The 17,473-nt window shown below is 45.0% G+C and overlaps 1 protein-coding gene across 3 annotated transcripts in view; it reads right to left on the bottom strand.

Annotated features, from left to right (window-relative positions):
- The window catches only part of RABL6 (RAB, member RAS oncogene family like 6), a 257,979-nt gene that overhangs the window by 69,179 nt on the left and 171,327 nt on the right, over positions 1-17,473 (bottom strand). For all 3 annotated transcript variants that reach the window (XM_029614010.1, XM_029614011.1, XM_029614013.1), the window contains exons 10-11: positions 11,335-11,485; positions 8,958-9,161 (exon numbers count right to left, since the gene is read on the bottom strand). In XM_029614010.1, coding sequence (XP_029469870.1) covers positions 8,958-9,161; positions 11,335-11,485 — 355 coding nt within the window. The remainder of the gene's footprint in view (positions 1-8,957; positions 9,162-11,334; positions 11,486-17,473) is intronic.

Raw genomic sequence — 17,473 nt, forward strand, 5'->3', positions numbered from 1 at the left:
AATTTAAATTTTGTAAACCGTTATGATGGCTTTATCGAATGACGGTATATAAAACTCAACAAACAAATAAATAAATAAAGCTGTTAGCTGATAGTAAGTTATTTTGATTATTAGTATTATCTTTTGTTAGATTTTGAATAGAAAAAAAGTTTTTTGGATTATTATTAAATTTTTGTATTTTTTTTTTTTTTAGCACAGAAGTCTTTCTTGATGCGGTTAGTCAATGCTTTATAATAAGCGAGGTATGATCTGTATTCACCTAAATTGAGATCTGTGGGGCATCATCGCCAAGTTTTTTCTTTTTTCCAGAGGAGCCTTTTTCTATTCCTGATGTTTTTATTGAACCATGGTTTGTGTCTTTTAGGGTGTTTGATTACTTTAATTCAAAGAGGATTAATTTCTTCTGCAATTGTACTGGTCATGTGATACCAAGAATGTATCACTTGATTACTCTCAGTTAGATCTATATCTGTGAATTTTGGTTGAAGTTCAGCTGAAAGGTCATCTGTTACAAAAGGTGGGCGATAAAGGAAACTTATGGGCTGTTGCTTCTGGATATTTTGAGTTGTTTTCGATGATATTGTGATCAGTCCAGGGGATTGGGGAGATATTTGATTTTAGAAGTGTCACAGTTGGTTTATTAACGAAGATTAAATCTAGCATATGACCTGCTTTGTGGGTTGGAACAGATAAGAGTAATTCATATCCTAATGCTGATAGGCTATCGGATAGGAGTTCACAGGTAGAGGATAGTCGTTGTATGTTCATATGAAGATTAAAGTCACCTAATATAATAGACGGTTTATCTGGGTTTAGCACACTGGAAAGAAATTCAATTAATGGCAAACAATTGTGATCTAGAAGTCCAGGAGGACAGTATACAAGACAAATCTGTAAATATGATGATTCAAATAAGGCAACTTCATAGGGGAGGGTAATTGCAACAGGAGACACCAATTATTCATCCACACCTGTTATGCCAGAAGGTGAAGATTTATCTAATGACAGGTCAGAGACGTAGTTGAAGTCTCCACCTACCAGCAGCAAAGGGGTTCAATAACAGAGAAATGTTGAGAAAATGTATGGGAGTATATGGTTGGTGCATAAATATTGCATAGCACAAAAGTAGTATTATACATTGTATTTTGTACAGTGGAGCGCAGGATTTAGTGAGAGCGGTAACAGTGGTGGGGCCACTTGGCAATAGTGATCATAATATGATCAAATTTGAATTAATGACTGGAAAGGGGACAGTAAGTAAATTCTCAGCTCTAGAGCTAAACTTTCAAAAGGGAAACTTTGATAAAATGAGAACTGAAAGGTGCAGCTACAAAGATAAAAAGTGAGCAACACGCGTGGACATTATTAAAAAATACCGTCCTAAAAGCACAGACCAGATGTATTCCACAAATTAAGAAAGGTGGAAGGAAGGCAAAACAATTACCAGCATGGTTAAAAGGTGAAGTGAAGGAGGCTATTTTAGCCAAAAGATCTTCATTCAAAAATTGGAAGAAGAATCCATCAGAAGAAAATAGAATAAAGCATAAGTAATGGCAAGTTAAATGTAAGACATTTATAAGACAGGTTAAGAGAGAATTTGAAAAGAAGTTGGCCACAGAGGCAAAAAACTCGCAATAAAAACTTTAAAAAATATATCCGAAGCAGAAAGCCTGCGAGGGAGTCTGTTGGATCGTTGGATGATCAAGGGGTTAAAGAGGCACTTAGAGAAAATAATGCCATCACGGAAAGATTAAACAATTTCTTTGCTTCGGTGTTCACTGAAGAGGATGTTGGAGAGATACCAGTTCCGGAGAAAGTTTTCATGGGTGATGACTCTGATCAACTGAACCAAATCATGGTGAACCTGGAAGATGTGGTAGGCCTGATTGACAAACTGAAGAGTAGTAAATCACCTGGACTGGATGGGTATACACCCCAAGGTTCTGAAAGAACTAAAAAATGGAATTTCAGACCTATTTCAATTAATTTGTAACCTATCATTAAAATCAACTGATGTACCTGAAGACTGGAAGATGGCCAATGCAACCCCTATATTTAAAAAGGGTTCTAGGGGTGATCCGGGAAACTATAGACTGGTGAGCCTGACTTCAGTGTCTGGAAAAATCGTGAAAACTGTTATAAAGAATAAAATTACAAAATATTTAGATAGACATGGTTTGATGGAACACAGCCAACATGGATTTACCCAAGGGAATTCTTGCCTCATAAATCTCCTACATTTTTTTGAAGGACTGAATATAGCAAATGTTGCTTACCTGATGTAACAGGTGTTCTCACAGGACAGCAGGATGTTAGTCCTCACAAATGGGTGACATCGAGGATGGAGCCCACCACGGAAAACTTCTGTCAAAGTTTAAACAGAACTTTGACTGGCCCCTACTGGGCATGCCCAGCAAGGCACTGACCCTGCAGCCAGCAGGGGTCTCCCTTCAGTCTGATGTTCAAAGCTACAGGCAGTGCCTAGAAAGTAAAAACAAAACAAACCCAACACCGCGGGGTGGCGGGCGGGTTTCGTGAGGACTAACATCCTGCTGTCCTGTGAGAACACCTGTTACATCAGGTAAGCAACATTTGCTTTCTCACAGGACAAGCAGGATGGTTGTCCTCACAAATGGGTGAGTACCGAGCTGAGGATGTCCTGACTTGCACCAAATGCACCCAACGACGTGCAACAGGCACTACAACTGGGGTGGAATTTGGTAAAGGGCATCCGCACCCTACCGGGAAGGTGGAAGGGTGTTGGTACATCACGTTGGAAAAAGGTTACGCAAGACAGATTGGCCGAAGATGGAGTCCTGTCTTCCAGCTTTGTCCAAACAATAGTGGGCTGCAAAGGTATGGAGAGAACTCCAGGTTGCAGCCTTGCAGATGTCAGGAAGCGGCACCGATCGAAGGTGTGCCACTGACGTAGCCATGGCCCTCACAGAGTGTGCTTTGACACGGTCTTGAAAAGGGATGCCCGCTTGCTCATAGCAGAAAGCAATGCAGTCCGCCAACCAGGAGGAAAGAGCCTGCTTACCCACAGGTTGTCCTAACTTGTTAGGATGGAAAGAGACGAATAATTGAGTGCTCTTCCTGTGAGAAACTGTACGGTCTAGGTAAAAGGCTAGAGCCCGTTTACAGTCTAGGGTATGCAGGGTCTGTTCTCCAGAGTTGGAGTGGGGCCTGGGAAAAAAGATAGGTAGTATGATGGATTGATTAATATGAAACTCAGAAACTACCTTAGGTAAAAATTTAGGGTGAGTGCGGAGTACCGCCCGGTCCTGCAGGAGCTTAGTGTAAGGCGGATAGGTAACTAGGGCCTGTAATTCACTAACCCTGCGAGCTGAAGTGATAGCCAAAAGGAATAACACTTTCCATGTGAGATACTTTAACTCACAGGAGTGCAGAGGTTCGAAAGGAGGTTTCATTAGACGACCAAGAACCAGATTAAGGTCCCAGGATGGGGCCGGAGGCCGTAAGGGTGGCTTCAGATGGAGCAAGCCTTTAAGAAAACGTGTTACTAGGGGTTGTACTGAAATAGGGACACCCTGTACACCTTTATGGAAGGCGGCTACCGCACTGATATGCATCCTAATGGAAGAGGTTTTAAGACCTGATTCAGAGAGATGCCATAAATAGTCCAAGAATTTGGAGATTGGACAGGAAAGGGGATCAAGGGACTGAGAAGTGCACCATGATGTGTACCTTTTCCATTTGTATGAGTAAGACTTTCTTGTGGAAGGCTTTCGTGAAGCTATCAGGACTCGAGAAACGGAATCTGAAAGGTTGAAAGGCTGAAGGACTAACCTTTCAACATCCATGCCGTCAGGGACAAGGATTGGAGGTTGGGATGGAGGAGGCATCCGTCGTTTTGAGTGAGCAGATGCGGGTCCTTTCCCAGAGGAATGTGCCTGCGGATGGAGAGATCCTGGAGTATTGGAAACCATACTTGGCGTGGCCAGTAAGGTGCTATCAGGATCATGGTTCCTCCGTCCTGGCGTAGCTTCACGAGAGTCTTTGACACAAGAGGAAGTGGAGGGAATGCGTAGAGCAGACCGGTTGTCCACTTGAGGGAGAATGCATCCCTCGGCCGAGAGTGCTGGCTCCGAATGAGAGAGCAGTAATCGTCCACTTTGTGGTTCTGAGGGGACGCAAAGAGGTCTATGCGGGGAGAACCCCACTTGTGAAACAGAGAGGTCGCTATCAGAGGATCGAGTGACCACTCGTGCGGTCGGAAGACACGGCTCAGCCGGTCTGCCAATACATTGTCTACTCCCGGCAGGTAAGTGGCCCTGAGGTACATGGAGTGGGAGAGGGCTTCCGCCCAGATCTGCGCAGCTTCCTGACACAGAAGGAAGGAGCCTGTGCCTCCCTGCTTGTTTATGTACCACATGGCCACTTGGTTGTCCGTCTGGATTAAGATTATCTGATGAAAGAGATGATCTTTGAAAGTGCGGAGCGCATAGCGGATTGCTCGAAGTTCCAGGAAATTGATCTGGTGTTCGGCTTCCTCGTTGGACCATAACCCTTGGGTTTGAAAGTTGTCCACATGGGCTCCCCAACCGATGTGAGAAGCGTCGGTGGTTAGGATTACTTGCGGATCCGGTGGAAGAAAGGGTAAGCCCTGAAGGAGGTTGACCTGAGTCGTCCACCAGGTTAAGGATAGGCGGCAGCGCTTGTGTGACTGTGACTATGGAGGACAGAGGCTGAAAAGCTTGAATCCATTGGTGTCGTAGAGTCCATTGTGTTACTCTCATGGCTAGTCGGGTCATGGGAGTGACTTGAACCGAGGATGCCATGTGTCCTAGGAGAATGAGGAACTGGCGAGCCGTGGCCGTATCTTGAGACTGGAGCTGGTGAGCTAGGGACATGAGAGTTTGGACCCGTTGAAGCGGAAGGTAGGCCTTTGCCTGTAAGGTGTCCAAGTCTGCCCCAATGAAAGATAAGGTTTGAGATGGGACGAAGCAAGATTTCTCGTAATTGACAAGAAACCCTAAGGAAAGGAGTGTGTTGATTGTCAATTGTAGGGAGGACCGGGCAATCTGAGGGGTGGAGGCCCTGATTAGCCAATCGTCCAGATAGGGGTATACGTGGACACCTTCCTTCCTGAGGAATGCTGCTACAACTACGAGGCATTTGGTGAAGACTCGTGGAGCAGATGCCAGACCGAAAGGTAGTACTCGGTATTGATAATGGTCGCGGCCTACTAGAAACCGCAGATATTTGCGATGGGATTGTGTTATCGCAATATGGGTATAAGCTTCCTTGAGGTCGAGGGAGCATAGCCAATCCCCTCTTTGCAGCAGAGGGAGTAACGTGCCCAGGGTTACCATCTTGAACTTTTCTTTTTGAAGGTACTTGTTGAGGGCCCGAAGGTCCAAAATTGGACGTAGCCCTCCTGACTTTTTTGGAATTAGGAAGTACCTGGAGTAAAATCCCTTGCCTCGTTGAGAGGGAGGGACAGGTTCTATAGCATTTGATTGCAAAAGAAGGGATACTTCCTGTTGTAATTGAGTCAAGTGGCTGGATAGACTCCATGCTTGAAGAGGCGGGGAGTCTGTCGGAAGAGTTATGAAATTGAGGTGGTAACCCTGTGCGATAATTGCCAGCACCCACTGGTCTGAGGTAATCCGTATCCAATGCTGCAAAAAGTGGCACAGACGACCCCCTACAGGGATGTGGGGGAGTGGGATATGGCATGTGCTCCGTATCGGGAAGTCAAAGGCCTGCCGCAGGCCCGGGAGGTGGGGCTACAGCAGGTCTTTGTTTCCGAGGTTGGCGTAGCTGAGGTCTGGTGGAGGATCGAGCCGGACGAGGCCTAGTCGACGGAGGGTAATAACGACGTGGCCGAAAGAATGACTTTTTAGAGTCCTTCTTAGGTGGTGGTTTGGAGGATACCTCAGATGGAACAGACGAAAGTTGTTTCAACGTCTCGTGGTGATCCTTCAATTCCGCCACAATCTGTTGAATCTGTTCTCCGAACAGATTGTCCCCCAAGCAGGGTAAATCGGCTAGACGATCCTGGACCTCTGGGCGAAGGTTGGATGATTTTAACCAAGCCCAACGTCTGGCTGAGATGGCAGTAGCTGAGACTTTCGTGGAAGCATCGAAGATATCGTAGGCCGTTCTGATCTCGTGCTTCCCAGCTTCAAATCCTTTGTGAAGGAGGGCTTGAAGCTGTGGCTGGTATTGGTCCGGTAATGTGTCAGCGTAGTCCTGCATCTGTTTAAGGATAGCTCTGTTGTATTGAGTCATATAAAGTTGGTATGAAGCTATGCGAGATATCAACATAGCCCCATGATACACTTTCCTGCCCACACTATCAAGGAATTTGTTGTCCTTGATAGGGGGAGTGGAAGAGTGTGGTTTTAGGCGCTTGGCCTTCTTTTGCGCAGACTCAACTACAACAGAGCGATGATCCAGTTGAGACTTCTGAAATCCTGGTGCTGACTGAACGAGGTATGTTGAGTCAGCTTTTTTATTAACTGGTGACACAGATGAAGGTGATTCCCAGTTTTTCTTTAAAAGATCCAGAAATACCTGGTGAATGGGGATGGAAGCGATGATTTTTGGGGCATCCAGAAATTGGAGCAGCTCCATCATTTGGTGCCTGTCATCGGTCTCAGATTGCAGCTGAAAAGGCACAATTTCTGACATCTCCTTTACAAAATTTATAAAGGAGAGATCTTCAGGAGGAGATCGTTTTCTACTCTCTGTAGGAGATGGTGGGGATGGTAAATCTGTATCTGAAGATGTATCATCACCCCAGGTATCATAAGGATCATGTAGGGCTTGCAGTCCTGAAGGACCTGGTAGAGGATCCAAAGGCATCGATGGAATCGGTGCTGCAAGCGGAACTGTGAACGGCATCGAGGGCTTCGGGGGTACCGATGGAATCGGTGCCGATCTTGGAATCGATGGAGCCGAAGGATAAATCGGTGGAAAGGTATGTGAAGGCACCGATGGAACGACACCGGACGGGGGAATCCGGAACGGTGTTTCTCCTGTCGATGAATGTCCTTCCGGAGATGATGGTGTAGTCGGTGCTACTGGAATCACCGATGGAAGGGCGCGCATGAGTGCCTCCATACGATTTAGTATCGGTGCCAACGCTTCCACTAGAGGCTCGGTGGTCGGTTCCCTCCTCGGTGGCAGAGTCGGTGCTGAGGTCGGTGCCTGAGGCGGTGCCGGAATCGGTGCCGGAGGCGGTGCCGGTGGAGGCTGGAATCTTCGCATCGCATTCTCGATGGCCTCCTGGACCAGCCGGTCCAGTTCTGCCCGGAGACCAGGGGTAACCATACCCGGCTCGACGGGAGAGGGAGGCTGAGGCAGGGCCGGAAGTACCACCGTAACCGGTGGGATCACGGCCCCCGCACCCCGGGAGGGTGAGGGTTTCCTCGGTGCCTGCGAACGAGACGTGGACGGTGCCAGGTCTGACCGAGGCTTTTTCGTCGGTGGCTCGGCCTGTTCAGAGGTCGATGGTTGTGGATCCTCGACGGGCCGAGACTTGTGCCGTCGATGGCGATGCTTATCCTTCCGATCTCCTCGCCCATCCGGGGAGGGGACAGGAGTCGACGGCCGAGAAGTCATCGGTGGAGGACGGTCACCGGAGGGTTGACGATGGTGGTGCAACTTCGACGGTGCCGGTTCCGATGACGTCGATGCTATCGATGGCGTTGGGGTGGGTGCATGGAAGAGGAGCCCCATCTTCTCCATCCTGGCTTTACGACCCTTAGGTGTCATTAGGGCACATTTAGTGCAAGTCAGGACATCATGCTCACTTCCCAAACATAGAACACAGACCCGATGGGGATCTGTGATTGACATAGTCCGGGTGCAATCCGGACAACGACGGAACCCCGTCGCCATGGCCTAGGGCCAAATTTAGCCGCGGGATTGGTAAGTGCCAACAGGCCTCTAGGGCCAAAATCGACGGCAGTCGATGAAAATCGGCAAAAAACTTACCGGCTTTCGCGGAGGTGACAAAAATTTGTCGAAGGGAGACCCCTGAGGGGCAAATTTTCTTCGGAAAGAAAAAAACCGAATTCCTGTCAGGAACGTGGTAAGAGAGCTCCTTTCACCGCGTGGCAACTGCTGCGCGGAAAAAAGAAGACTGAAGGGAGACCCCTGCTGGCTGCAGGGTCAGTGCCTTGCTGGGCATGCCCAGTAGGGGCCAGTCAAAGTTCTGTTTAAACTTTGACAGAAGTTTTCCGTGGTGGGCTCCATCCTCGATGTCACCCATTTGTGAGGACAACCATCCTGCTTGTCCTGTGAGAAACAAGTGGACAAAGGTGAACTGGTAGATGTGGTGTATTTGGATTTTCAGAAGGCGTTTGACAAAGACCCACATGAGAGGCTTCTAAGAAAACTAAAAAGTCATGGGATAGGAGGTGATGTCCTTTTGCCTATTACAAGCTGGTTAAAAGACAGGAAACAGAGTAGGATTAAATGGTCAGTTTTCACAAACTAGTCATGGGTGTGTCTGTTAAATAAATAAATTTATTTATTTATATTCCACCTTTCAGACACTTCAATATAAATAAAAGAAAAGCAGACTCATGTCTTTGAAAGTCAGATTATTCATTGTTTGTGCTTGTTTCACACATTGACTCCTGTCTTGTCTTATCTGGCTAGCAATGTAGCCTGGGGGTTATAGCATAGAACTTTAAAAATCACAGGCTGGCCACATATCTTCTAACATTTACTATGCGATCAAGAGGAAGACATGTTGCTGTCTTCTACATAGTCTCTCTGTCCATTATTAAATCTTAAACTCTTCATATAATTATAATTCTTGCTTTTTTCTTTACTATTTCAATAGGCCTGGGGTGGATACATCACAGCTATTGCATCACCTCACAACCCCTCTTTGAGATATGGTTTATACGAAAGTGCTACACAAAATTCCTTTTCTTGGACAGTAGCATCAATTTCTGTATTTCCATCCAACCTACCATTTTTCTCGTTGTTCTGAGTTAATAACATCATCTGCTAGGATGTCGACTTTGGGATCCTCTTCTTCCTCACTGGACAGCATAATGTCTTTGCTTGGAATGTGTATGGTTAACAAAGAAGATCGTCCTGCTATCCTGTCATCCGGGTCCAGGTCATCCTGAAAACCAGCAACCATAGGGTTTCCTGCCAACGCCTCCCCTTCACTGGACAAAGAAGTAAAGAGAGGGGACTCAACCAGTAGAAACAAAGACATCTTACAGGTTATTCTTCTATTTATGAGCAACAAATCTATAATAATCAAAGAGAATTTAAACTAATAATGGGCATTAACTAACTCTACATAATGTTCCAATTTTGATTCAGTCAAGTCTTCTTACATGTGTTCGACAAATAGTTTGGCATATCCAATTAGTGGTCCAGAGTGTAATGAATCTTGTCCTATTGCCTGGGGGTCAATATATCAAGTTAGTTGATTATGTGCCTACTGATCCACTAAACAGTAGCTCTGCTAAGAAGCAGTAAATGTATATTCTAGGGAGAGCAACAGCAAGAGGTCAGGGACAGGTCACAGGTTGTATTTATTTCGCAGGAAGATTTTCAGCAGTGATTATAGGTCAGGCATTGGGGTTCATTTTCTCATACAATGTTGTCTAAAGAGCCAGCTAATTTATATGGGTAGGTGATTCTCAGCCCAAATTTTACTGTACTATATGCATTCATTTCTATGTAACAGTTAGCCTGTGTGCATGCACGTAGAAATTTCTCCATCTCTAGTTCCTATAATTTTCCCATGACAACCTGACTAAAACTAACCCTCTCAAATTGAGTGCTACACTGCAAATTTAATCTGTTAGGACACATTACCATCAAGGAACGGCACAACAAAAACCCATAAAATCTGTAGAACTGCTCACTGCACCAAGCTCTGGAGTTACTGGATAAGCTAATGATTCTATACTGCAATTGAGAATACTATTTTCTATGGTATCGGCTTGATCTTCAAAGAACTGCTGTTAAGACATTACATGAAGTCAGAGAAAAAGACAGTAAGTAATCACAGTGAAGAGTACTAGTGGCAGTGGACATGCTGGAAGGTATGCGCCAGTGAAAATCTAACTTGTGAATGAAAGTCATTCCTATGCATTGCACCTCTAACAACTTCCCCTACTAAATCAATGTCTGAAAAGGTCTAAAACTCTATATGACTATTTGTGAAATGACTAGTAATAACTTTGCCCGTTTTTTCCATAGCCATAATCATCTATGACTCCAGAGTAATATTACTCAATTTCCATCCTCTGATCACTACTGAAAACCTTGGAGCTGAAATCAAACAGGACACTCACCAGACATTTAACATAGCAGAAGTTTACTGGGCTAGTAGGCAAGTATTCCACCAGTGTGACTTGTCCAACAAAACAATGAACTAGCCTCTAGATAATGGGAGCTGGGATTTCTCACACTACTCATGCGGTAGGGAAAAGCGACTGGCACTGAAGTAGTACTGACATCACACACCATCCTATAAAGTAAAATGGTTAAGAGAAGAAAAAGAAGAGACTACAAATGGCTATGATTCTTACAGGTCTTGCAGAGTTCGGACTGCTGAACCACATCTAAATGATATGCAACAGTTCAAATGGAGATCTGCATTATTTTAAGAGCTTTTCTATATATATTTTAATCAAATCACCTTCCTCTTCCTTGGACTTTTAGCACAATCAGCACCTGCTCCAGCACCGTTTACAGCCATGTTAAATGGGGCAGAACCCAAGCTGAGACCATGGGCCAGCAACCACAGCTCAAACGATTAAAGGGAAGACAAAATAACTCGCTTACTTCCCCACTATATGGCTCAGGAGCTGTGGTATCCTAAAGGAGAGAGACATGGACCAAGAATCTAAAAGAAGCAACATCCAAAAAATAAGAAAGTGATTCTATAGGACACCCAAGCATCTCTCTCTTTCTCCACTGAAGGCTGTACAACATTACCACTAAGCACTTCTAGTTCTGTCTCATCTAAATAAAAGGAACCGTGAAACAGTTCATGCTTATTCAATGTGGATATCCTGAAAACCAGACTGGCTAGGGAGATACCGAAGGACCAGATTAACAAACACTAACGTAATGTATATTCTACACAGTAAATTATTGAACACCTGGAGTTTAGAATAAAATAAGGGTTAAAACAAGGTAAAAAAAAAAAAATCCCAAACAGAAGATGGAAGACATTGCTAACAGGAAAAGGGATGACTTTAGCACAGAGAAACAGAAACCAAATGAAGGGAATTAAAACATCTGCTAAAATTACGAGATAGCTAAGTTCTTTAGCAGCAGCAGCAGGGTAATCCTGCATATGATTGCACATCACTTTACCTGTCACTGCCTGGCCGCTCTTGGCATTCTGCCTTCTTCTTGCCTTTCTGAGGGGTTGGGTCCTCCAAGAAGCTACTGTCCAGATTGTCATCTGGAACAAAATCCTCCACGTTCTGTACTTTAGTTAAGGTGTTGGTGGGAGCAGCATCTTCTGCAGAGGAAGAAGACAGAAAGCTACCATCAGTGGCACAGTGTAGGGAGCTCAGAGACTGATAACTAAGGCACCATGGTTCAACGTTTTGCAGTGGTTTTCAGATATTCAAACCAACTCCCACAAGAGTTTTCCCATTTGGTGGATGGGAATTAATCTCTTTATTTACAAAGTTAAAGGAAAATTTCATAGTTCCAGGAGGATTAAGTAGTTATGCTGTAACTTTAAATCCTGACCACAAAGGATGAAAATGTGACTGCAGCCCTCCATTAGATCAAAGATCCAAAGCAAAGTTTATTTTTTTTATCAATATGGTCTAAATTATTCTTCTCAACAGCTGAGGCAATAAAAGGAGTGAAAGAAACACTGTAGAGTGCACAAAGTGGAAATGGAAAATCCTGGGACACATGAGAACCCCCTCAGGAACTCCATGCTGACAAAAGGCTACAGACATAGGGGGAACTCCCCTGGGGTCAGATGTGATGATTCTTGTACATAAAATATTCTTAGACTGGGAATGTAGGCTTGGACAAGGATACAAATTTTTCCAGCTCTTTAATTGCAAGTTTAAAATCCAGCTCTGGTGATCAGTGGCCAATATTTATTACCATCTTATGTTTGGCGTCAAATGAGTCATTGCATTTCTACAGCACAGCCGTCTAGAGCTAAAACCATGAACACAAATTCTAGTAATTGGCAAATGAAGATGCATTTTCAGGCTCAGTTCTGCAGACCTTATCTCAAGAAGGACAGAGACATGACAGAGGCGGTCCAGAGAAGGGCAACCAAAATGGTGTAGGGTCTGTATTGGAAGACCTATAAGGAGAGATTGAAGAATCTAAATATAGGTATACCCTGGACGAGAGGAGGTGCAGGAGAGATATGGATACAGACCTTCAGATACCTGAAAGGTTTTAATGATGCATGAACTTTGAAACTTTTCCACTGGAAAGAAAACAATAGGATAGGGGTCACGAAATGAAACTCCAGGGGGGGCGACTCAGAACCAATGTCAGGAAATATTTCTTCACGGAAAGGGTGGTGAATGCCTGGAATGCCCTTCTGGAGGAGGAGGGGAGAAGACAAAAACAGTCAAAAAATTCAAAGGGGCATGGGATAAACACTGTGGATCTCTAAAGGTTAGAGGACGGAAATGAGAAAAGCGTGCAGGGGGGGTAACTTGCTACTGTGGTGGTTTCTACCCTTAACAGAAGACATAGGATTACTATTCTTAACCAATAGGTCTTGATGCTTTTAATGCAACATTGCACCCTGCTTAGATGGCTAGAGAACAGAAATAGATAACATGAAGGGGGGAAACTTGGTTGTGCAGCAGTTATTACCCTTAACAGATGCTCCCTACTTGGATAGCAAGGGGGAAAAGAGGAATTGGTTTCAGACAACTGAGGGCCCCAACTTCTACAGTCTGGAATACTGATACACAAACATAAGGGAAAAAGGACAGGACTGCTTCTTCAGCCAAATCCTAAAGGAATTGAAGAAAGCATGCATGGGGGTAACTTGCTGATTACTAGTCTTAGCAGAAAACATGGGTATTACTCCCCTTAACCAATAAGCCTTGATGCTTTAAATGTGGGGAACAATGTTTCAGTTGCTTTAACAGCAGGGGAAAAGGGGAATTAGATTCAGACAACAAACAAGAGGGTCCCAATTTCTATAGTCTGGGGTAATCATACACAGACATAAGGGAAAAAGCACAGGACTGCTTCTATGGCCAAGTCCATAAGCAAAGCACGTCAAGCAATGTGATGAATTTTCAAGAAAGATCATCACCCAGTAAAAAATGTTAACTGACATTTTTATGGGTATCATAAGGTTTGGGGATAACTGCAAAGAGTGAGTTACTACCCTTAAGAAAAATATGGGAATAACCTGTACAGAGTGGCAGTTACTTGCTGGGCAGACTGGATGGACCATTGGTCCTTTTCTGCAATGCTACTATGTATGTTACTATGCATGTTACTATGCTCCTCATTTTTACAGATGGCCTTTGCAGAGCAGGGCTGAGATTAAAATAGAGGACCTTGTACTGTCACTGCTCACATTTTACCTGTTTTCTGGTGAAATTCCCACTGCTCCTAACACAGCATCTTCCTGCAGCAATGCTAGAGACAACTTGAGAAAGGACTATGCTGAAGCTTTCAGAAGATTTTCGTGCAATTCGCTTATGAAATAAATTCTTGAGAGCGGAAGCTCCTATGTTTGAAGTGTGAGCTAGGCCATTATAAAATGTTTTCATAACTAGGGATTTTAGGTTAATGCATTTATTGTACAGACATCCATCCATAGGGGTTAATTTTCAAAAGCTTTGCGTATGTTAAATTGGTATATATGCACCTAAGTAACGTGCATTCATGCATATGCTATTTGAAAACATTGCAAGTATGCGCATACTGCAGTGTTGTGCATAAACGTGAACGGGGGGCGGGGGAAGGAGCCTTTCGAGGCAGGGGTTGGAAGTACGTGCAGAAGTTGCTATTTTGAAGCAGCATAGGTACACAGATGCATTCATTACTGAACTTGTTGGTACACTTTGATACCTGGTAACTGAGTAATGGAAGTGAAACTGCACTTGTCTTGTCTACAGCTTTTGGGTAGAGGTGTGGGGTGTGGGGGGGGGGGGGGGGTCAGGGTGAAGTGCTGAAGGTTCTGGATAAACTGGTGGCGATGTCAGCAAAATGGTGTTTGCAAGTATACCACAAGAAAGTATTTAAGAGGAGGAGTATGTGCATTCTTGATAAAATACAGGCCTGCATGTATAACCTGGGGTTATTATATATTACGTTACAATTATTATGTGTGTAAAATATATACACAGAATTTTATATAATAGTTAGAAAAGTGTGAATTCGCCTGTAATACAAATATACATTTGAACTGAAACATGCACATGTACTTTCAGGGTAGAAATACATGCTATTTTATAAACTGTGTGGCTCTCGCCAAAATTTATAAAACACTAGCATAGATTTCCACGATTCCACTTAAGCAGGCATTTGGTGATTTACAGGCTATTGAAAATTGGGTTTCCTATGTATGAGTTTGGTTTACTTCATCTGAGTTTCACCATAATGACTTCTCCAAGTCTTTACAGTAGTAAGAACCTAACAATGCAAAACAATAAACCCTCAATGTACCCTCTTGTAATTCCCTTTTTGAAAATCTCGAAGTTATTCTAGTATAGTGCTCATAAAAGTAAGGGACTGTCACCAGAGCACTGTTGTATGAAAAAAGGTCATGTTAAGTTTATGCAAACCTTGTACGTGAATCTAAAACATCCTGCGCCACTCCTGTCCAGATCTGCTAGTGCACCTCCATCCTGACCGTCAGTACTCCCTCAATAAAGCTGTACTAGAAGCCCCCCACACACAGCTCTGGTAATATACCTCAGTCCTGACTTGCACAAATCCGAATAATGCAGTACTGGGATCCTACATACAGTCCTGCAAATGTACCAGAGTCCTGACTTGCATCACCCTGCTACTATAATACTGAAGCCCGTACTGCACACTCTAATATACCTCAGTCCTCCCTTGCAGCACCCCCAAATATTACAGGACTAAGACCCACCCACACAGCTCTGGTATTTCCAGTTCTGGAATGCTAAGAAAAGATGTTCTCTGCATTTATCTTAAAGCAGATATTGGAAACAAACCCATACTTGGGACTAGACCGACTATTAGAAGCAATTTTTGTTTTTAACAGTATACCAATTTGAATCCAGGGCTCCAGATGCTGAGAGGTCATCCAGCCATGCAGAAAGGAGAGTGAGGAGAGGGACCCCATCCATGCCCCCCAAGAGCTTTTTCTCGCCTCCCCCTGCAGATACCGAATCATCCTGAGGCCATCCCCACCAAGGCGGGAACACAGCCTCTCTAGTCCCACCCCCACTGAGGGGTACCACATGGGCCGAAGCAGAGGTTACCCAGTCACCCAATCTGCAGCAGCAAGGAGAGCGAGAAGGAAGACTCCATCCACACTCCCTCCTCTCTTCTCTCCAGGTACCAAATTGCCCTGAGGCCGGCTCCATCACAACTGGAGTTGGGCTTCCCTAGCTCCACCTCAACCACTGACATCAGAGGAAGAGGGCAGCCCACAGGGGCTGACCATAGGCAGGTCTCAGCACCGAAAGGCATGCCCTTTCGTGCACAACTTTGGAGCAACTTCACAACTTTATCTAATTGTTTTTGCATCAATTATCCTTCCCCCTAGCAACCCTTTCAACAACTGTAAGTAGCCTTTCAATTCACATTATCTAAGAACTATGGAATATTTCTATTGACTAACATCCTGCTGTCCTGGGAGAACACCTGTTACAGGTAATCAACTCTGCTTTCTCCCAGGACAAGCAGGATGGTAGTCCTCACAGATGGGTGAATAGCTAGCTACAGACTGCCATAGAATATAGCAGTTCAACGAGCACCCAAAACGTGCAACAGGCACAACAACTGGGGTGTTGTTGGCAACCAAGAGGCAGCCTGAAATTCACAGCAGGCTGAGGTAGGAAGAGTTGGGTTTTTACACTGGAATAAATTCCGTAGGACAGACTGGCCAAAGACTATGTCTTGCCGACCAGCCTTGTCGAGACAGTAGTGGGCTGCGAAGGTATGGAGAGAGCTCCAAGTCGCAGCCCTGCAGATATCGGCAATCTGTACTGAACGGTAGTGTGCTACTGACGTTGCCATGGCCCTGCCTGAGTGCGCCTTTACACGCCCCTGAAGTGGAAGGCCTGCTTGCCGGTAGCAAAATGAAATGCAGTCTGCCAACCAGTTGGAGAGAGTCTGCTTGCCCACCGCAACTCCAAGTTTGTTTTTGTCAAAAGAAACAAAGAGTTGGGTGGACTTCCTGTGGACTGCGGTGCAGTCTAAGTAAAATGCAAGCACACGCTTACAGTCGAAGGTGTGCAGAGCTCGCTCACCCGGGTGAGTGTGAGGCCTTGGAAAGAAAGTGGGCAAGACAATAGACTGGTTTAAGTGGAAGTCAGTTACCACCTTAGGAAGGAATTTAGGGTGAGTGCGGAGAACCACCTGGTCATGGAGGAACCTTGTAAAGGGCAAGTAGGTTACAAGAGCCTGCAACTCACTGACCCTGTGAGCGGATGTAATGGCTACTAGGAAAATTACTTTCTATAAGAACATAAGAAATTGCCATGCTGGGTCAGGCCAAGGGTCCATCAAGCCCAGCATCCTGTTTCCAACAGAGGCCAAACAGGCCACAAGAACCTAGCAATTACCCAATCACCAAGAAGATCCCATGCTACTGATGCATTAATAGCAATGGCTATTCCCTAAGTAAACTTGATTAATAGCAGTTAATGGACTTCTCCTCCAAGAACTTATCCAAACCTTTTTTGACTCCAGCTACACTAACTGCACTAACCACATTCTCTGGCAACAAATTCCAGAGCTTAATTGTGCGTTGAGTGAAAAAGAACTTTCTTCGATTAGTCTTAAATGTGCTACTTGCTAACTTCATGGAATGCCCACTAGCCCTTCTATTATCCGAAAGTGTAAATAACCGATTCACATCTACTCGTTCAAGACCTCTCATGATCTTAAAGACCTCTCATGATCTTAAAGACCTCAGCCTCCAGAGGAGTCTGTGGAGGCTCAGTACCCAGCACCGATATCGGTGGGGAACACCTTGGGATCCCAGGTCTAGAGGAGGATGGGGGGCTCCTCTCCCCGGGCCCTCTTCGCAGAAGGCTCGGTGGAAGTCGATGCTGCTGCGGTATTGGTGCCGGCACCAGGCGAGGATGCACGTCGGTGCCAGTGTTTCCCATGGTGCTCGGTCCGGTCTTTCTCCAGCACCAAGCACGATGACGCTGATGTCTTTGAATGGGTCGGTGACAGACTGTCACCCGCTCCACGGTCTTCCTGGCGGGATGTCGCCGAGGTAGATGGACCTCCTCGGGTCGGTGTACTATGTACCGGAGTCGATGGAGCAGAGCATTTTGAAGCAAACAAA

The sequence above is a fragment of the Rhinatrema bivittatum genome, chromosome 8 (assembly GCF_901001135.1).
Source record: "Rhinatrema bivittatum chromosome 8, aRhiBiv1.1, whole genome shotgun sequence".
Classification (NCBI taxonomy): domain Eukaryota; kingdom Metazoa; phylum Chordata; class Amphibia; order Gymnophiona; family Rhinatrematidae; genus Rhinatrema; species Rhinatrema bivittatum.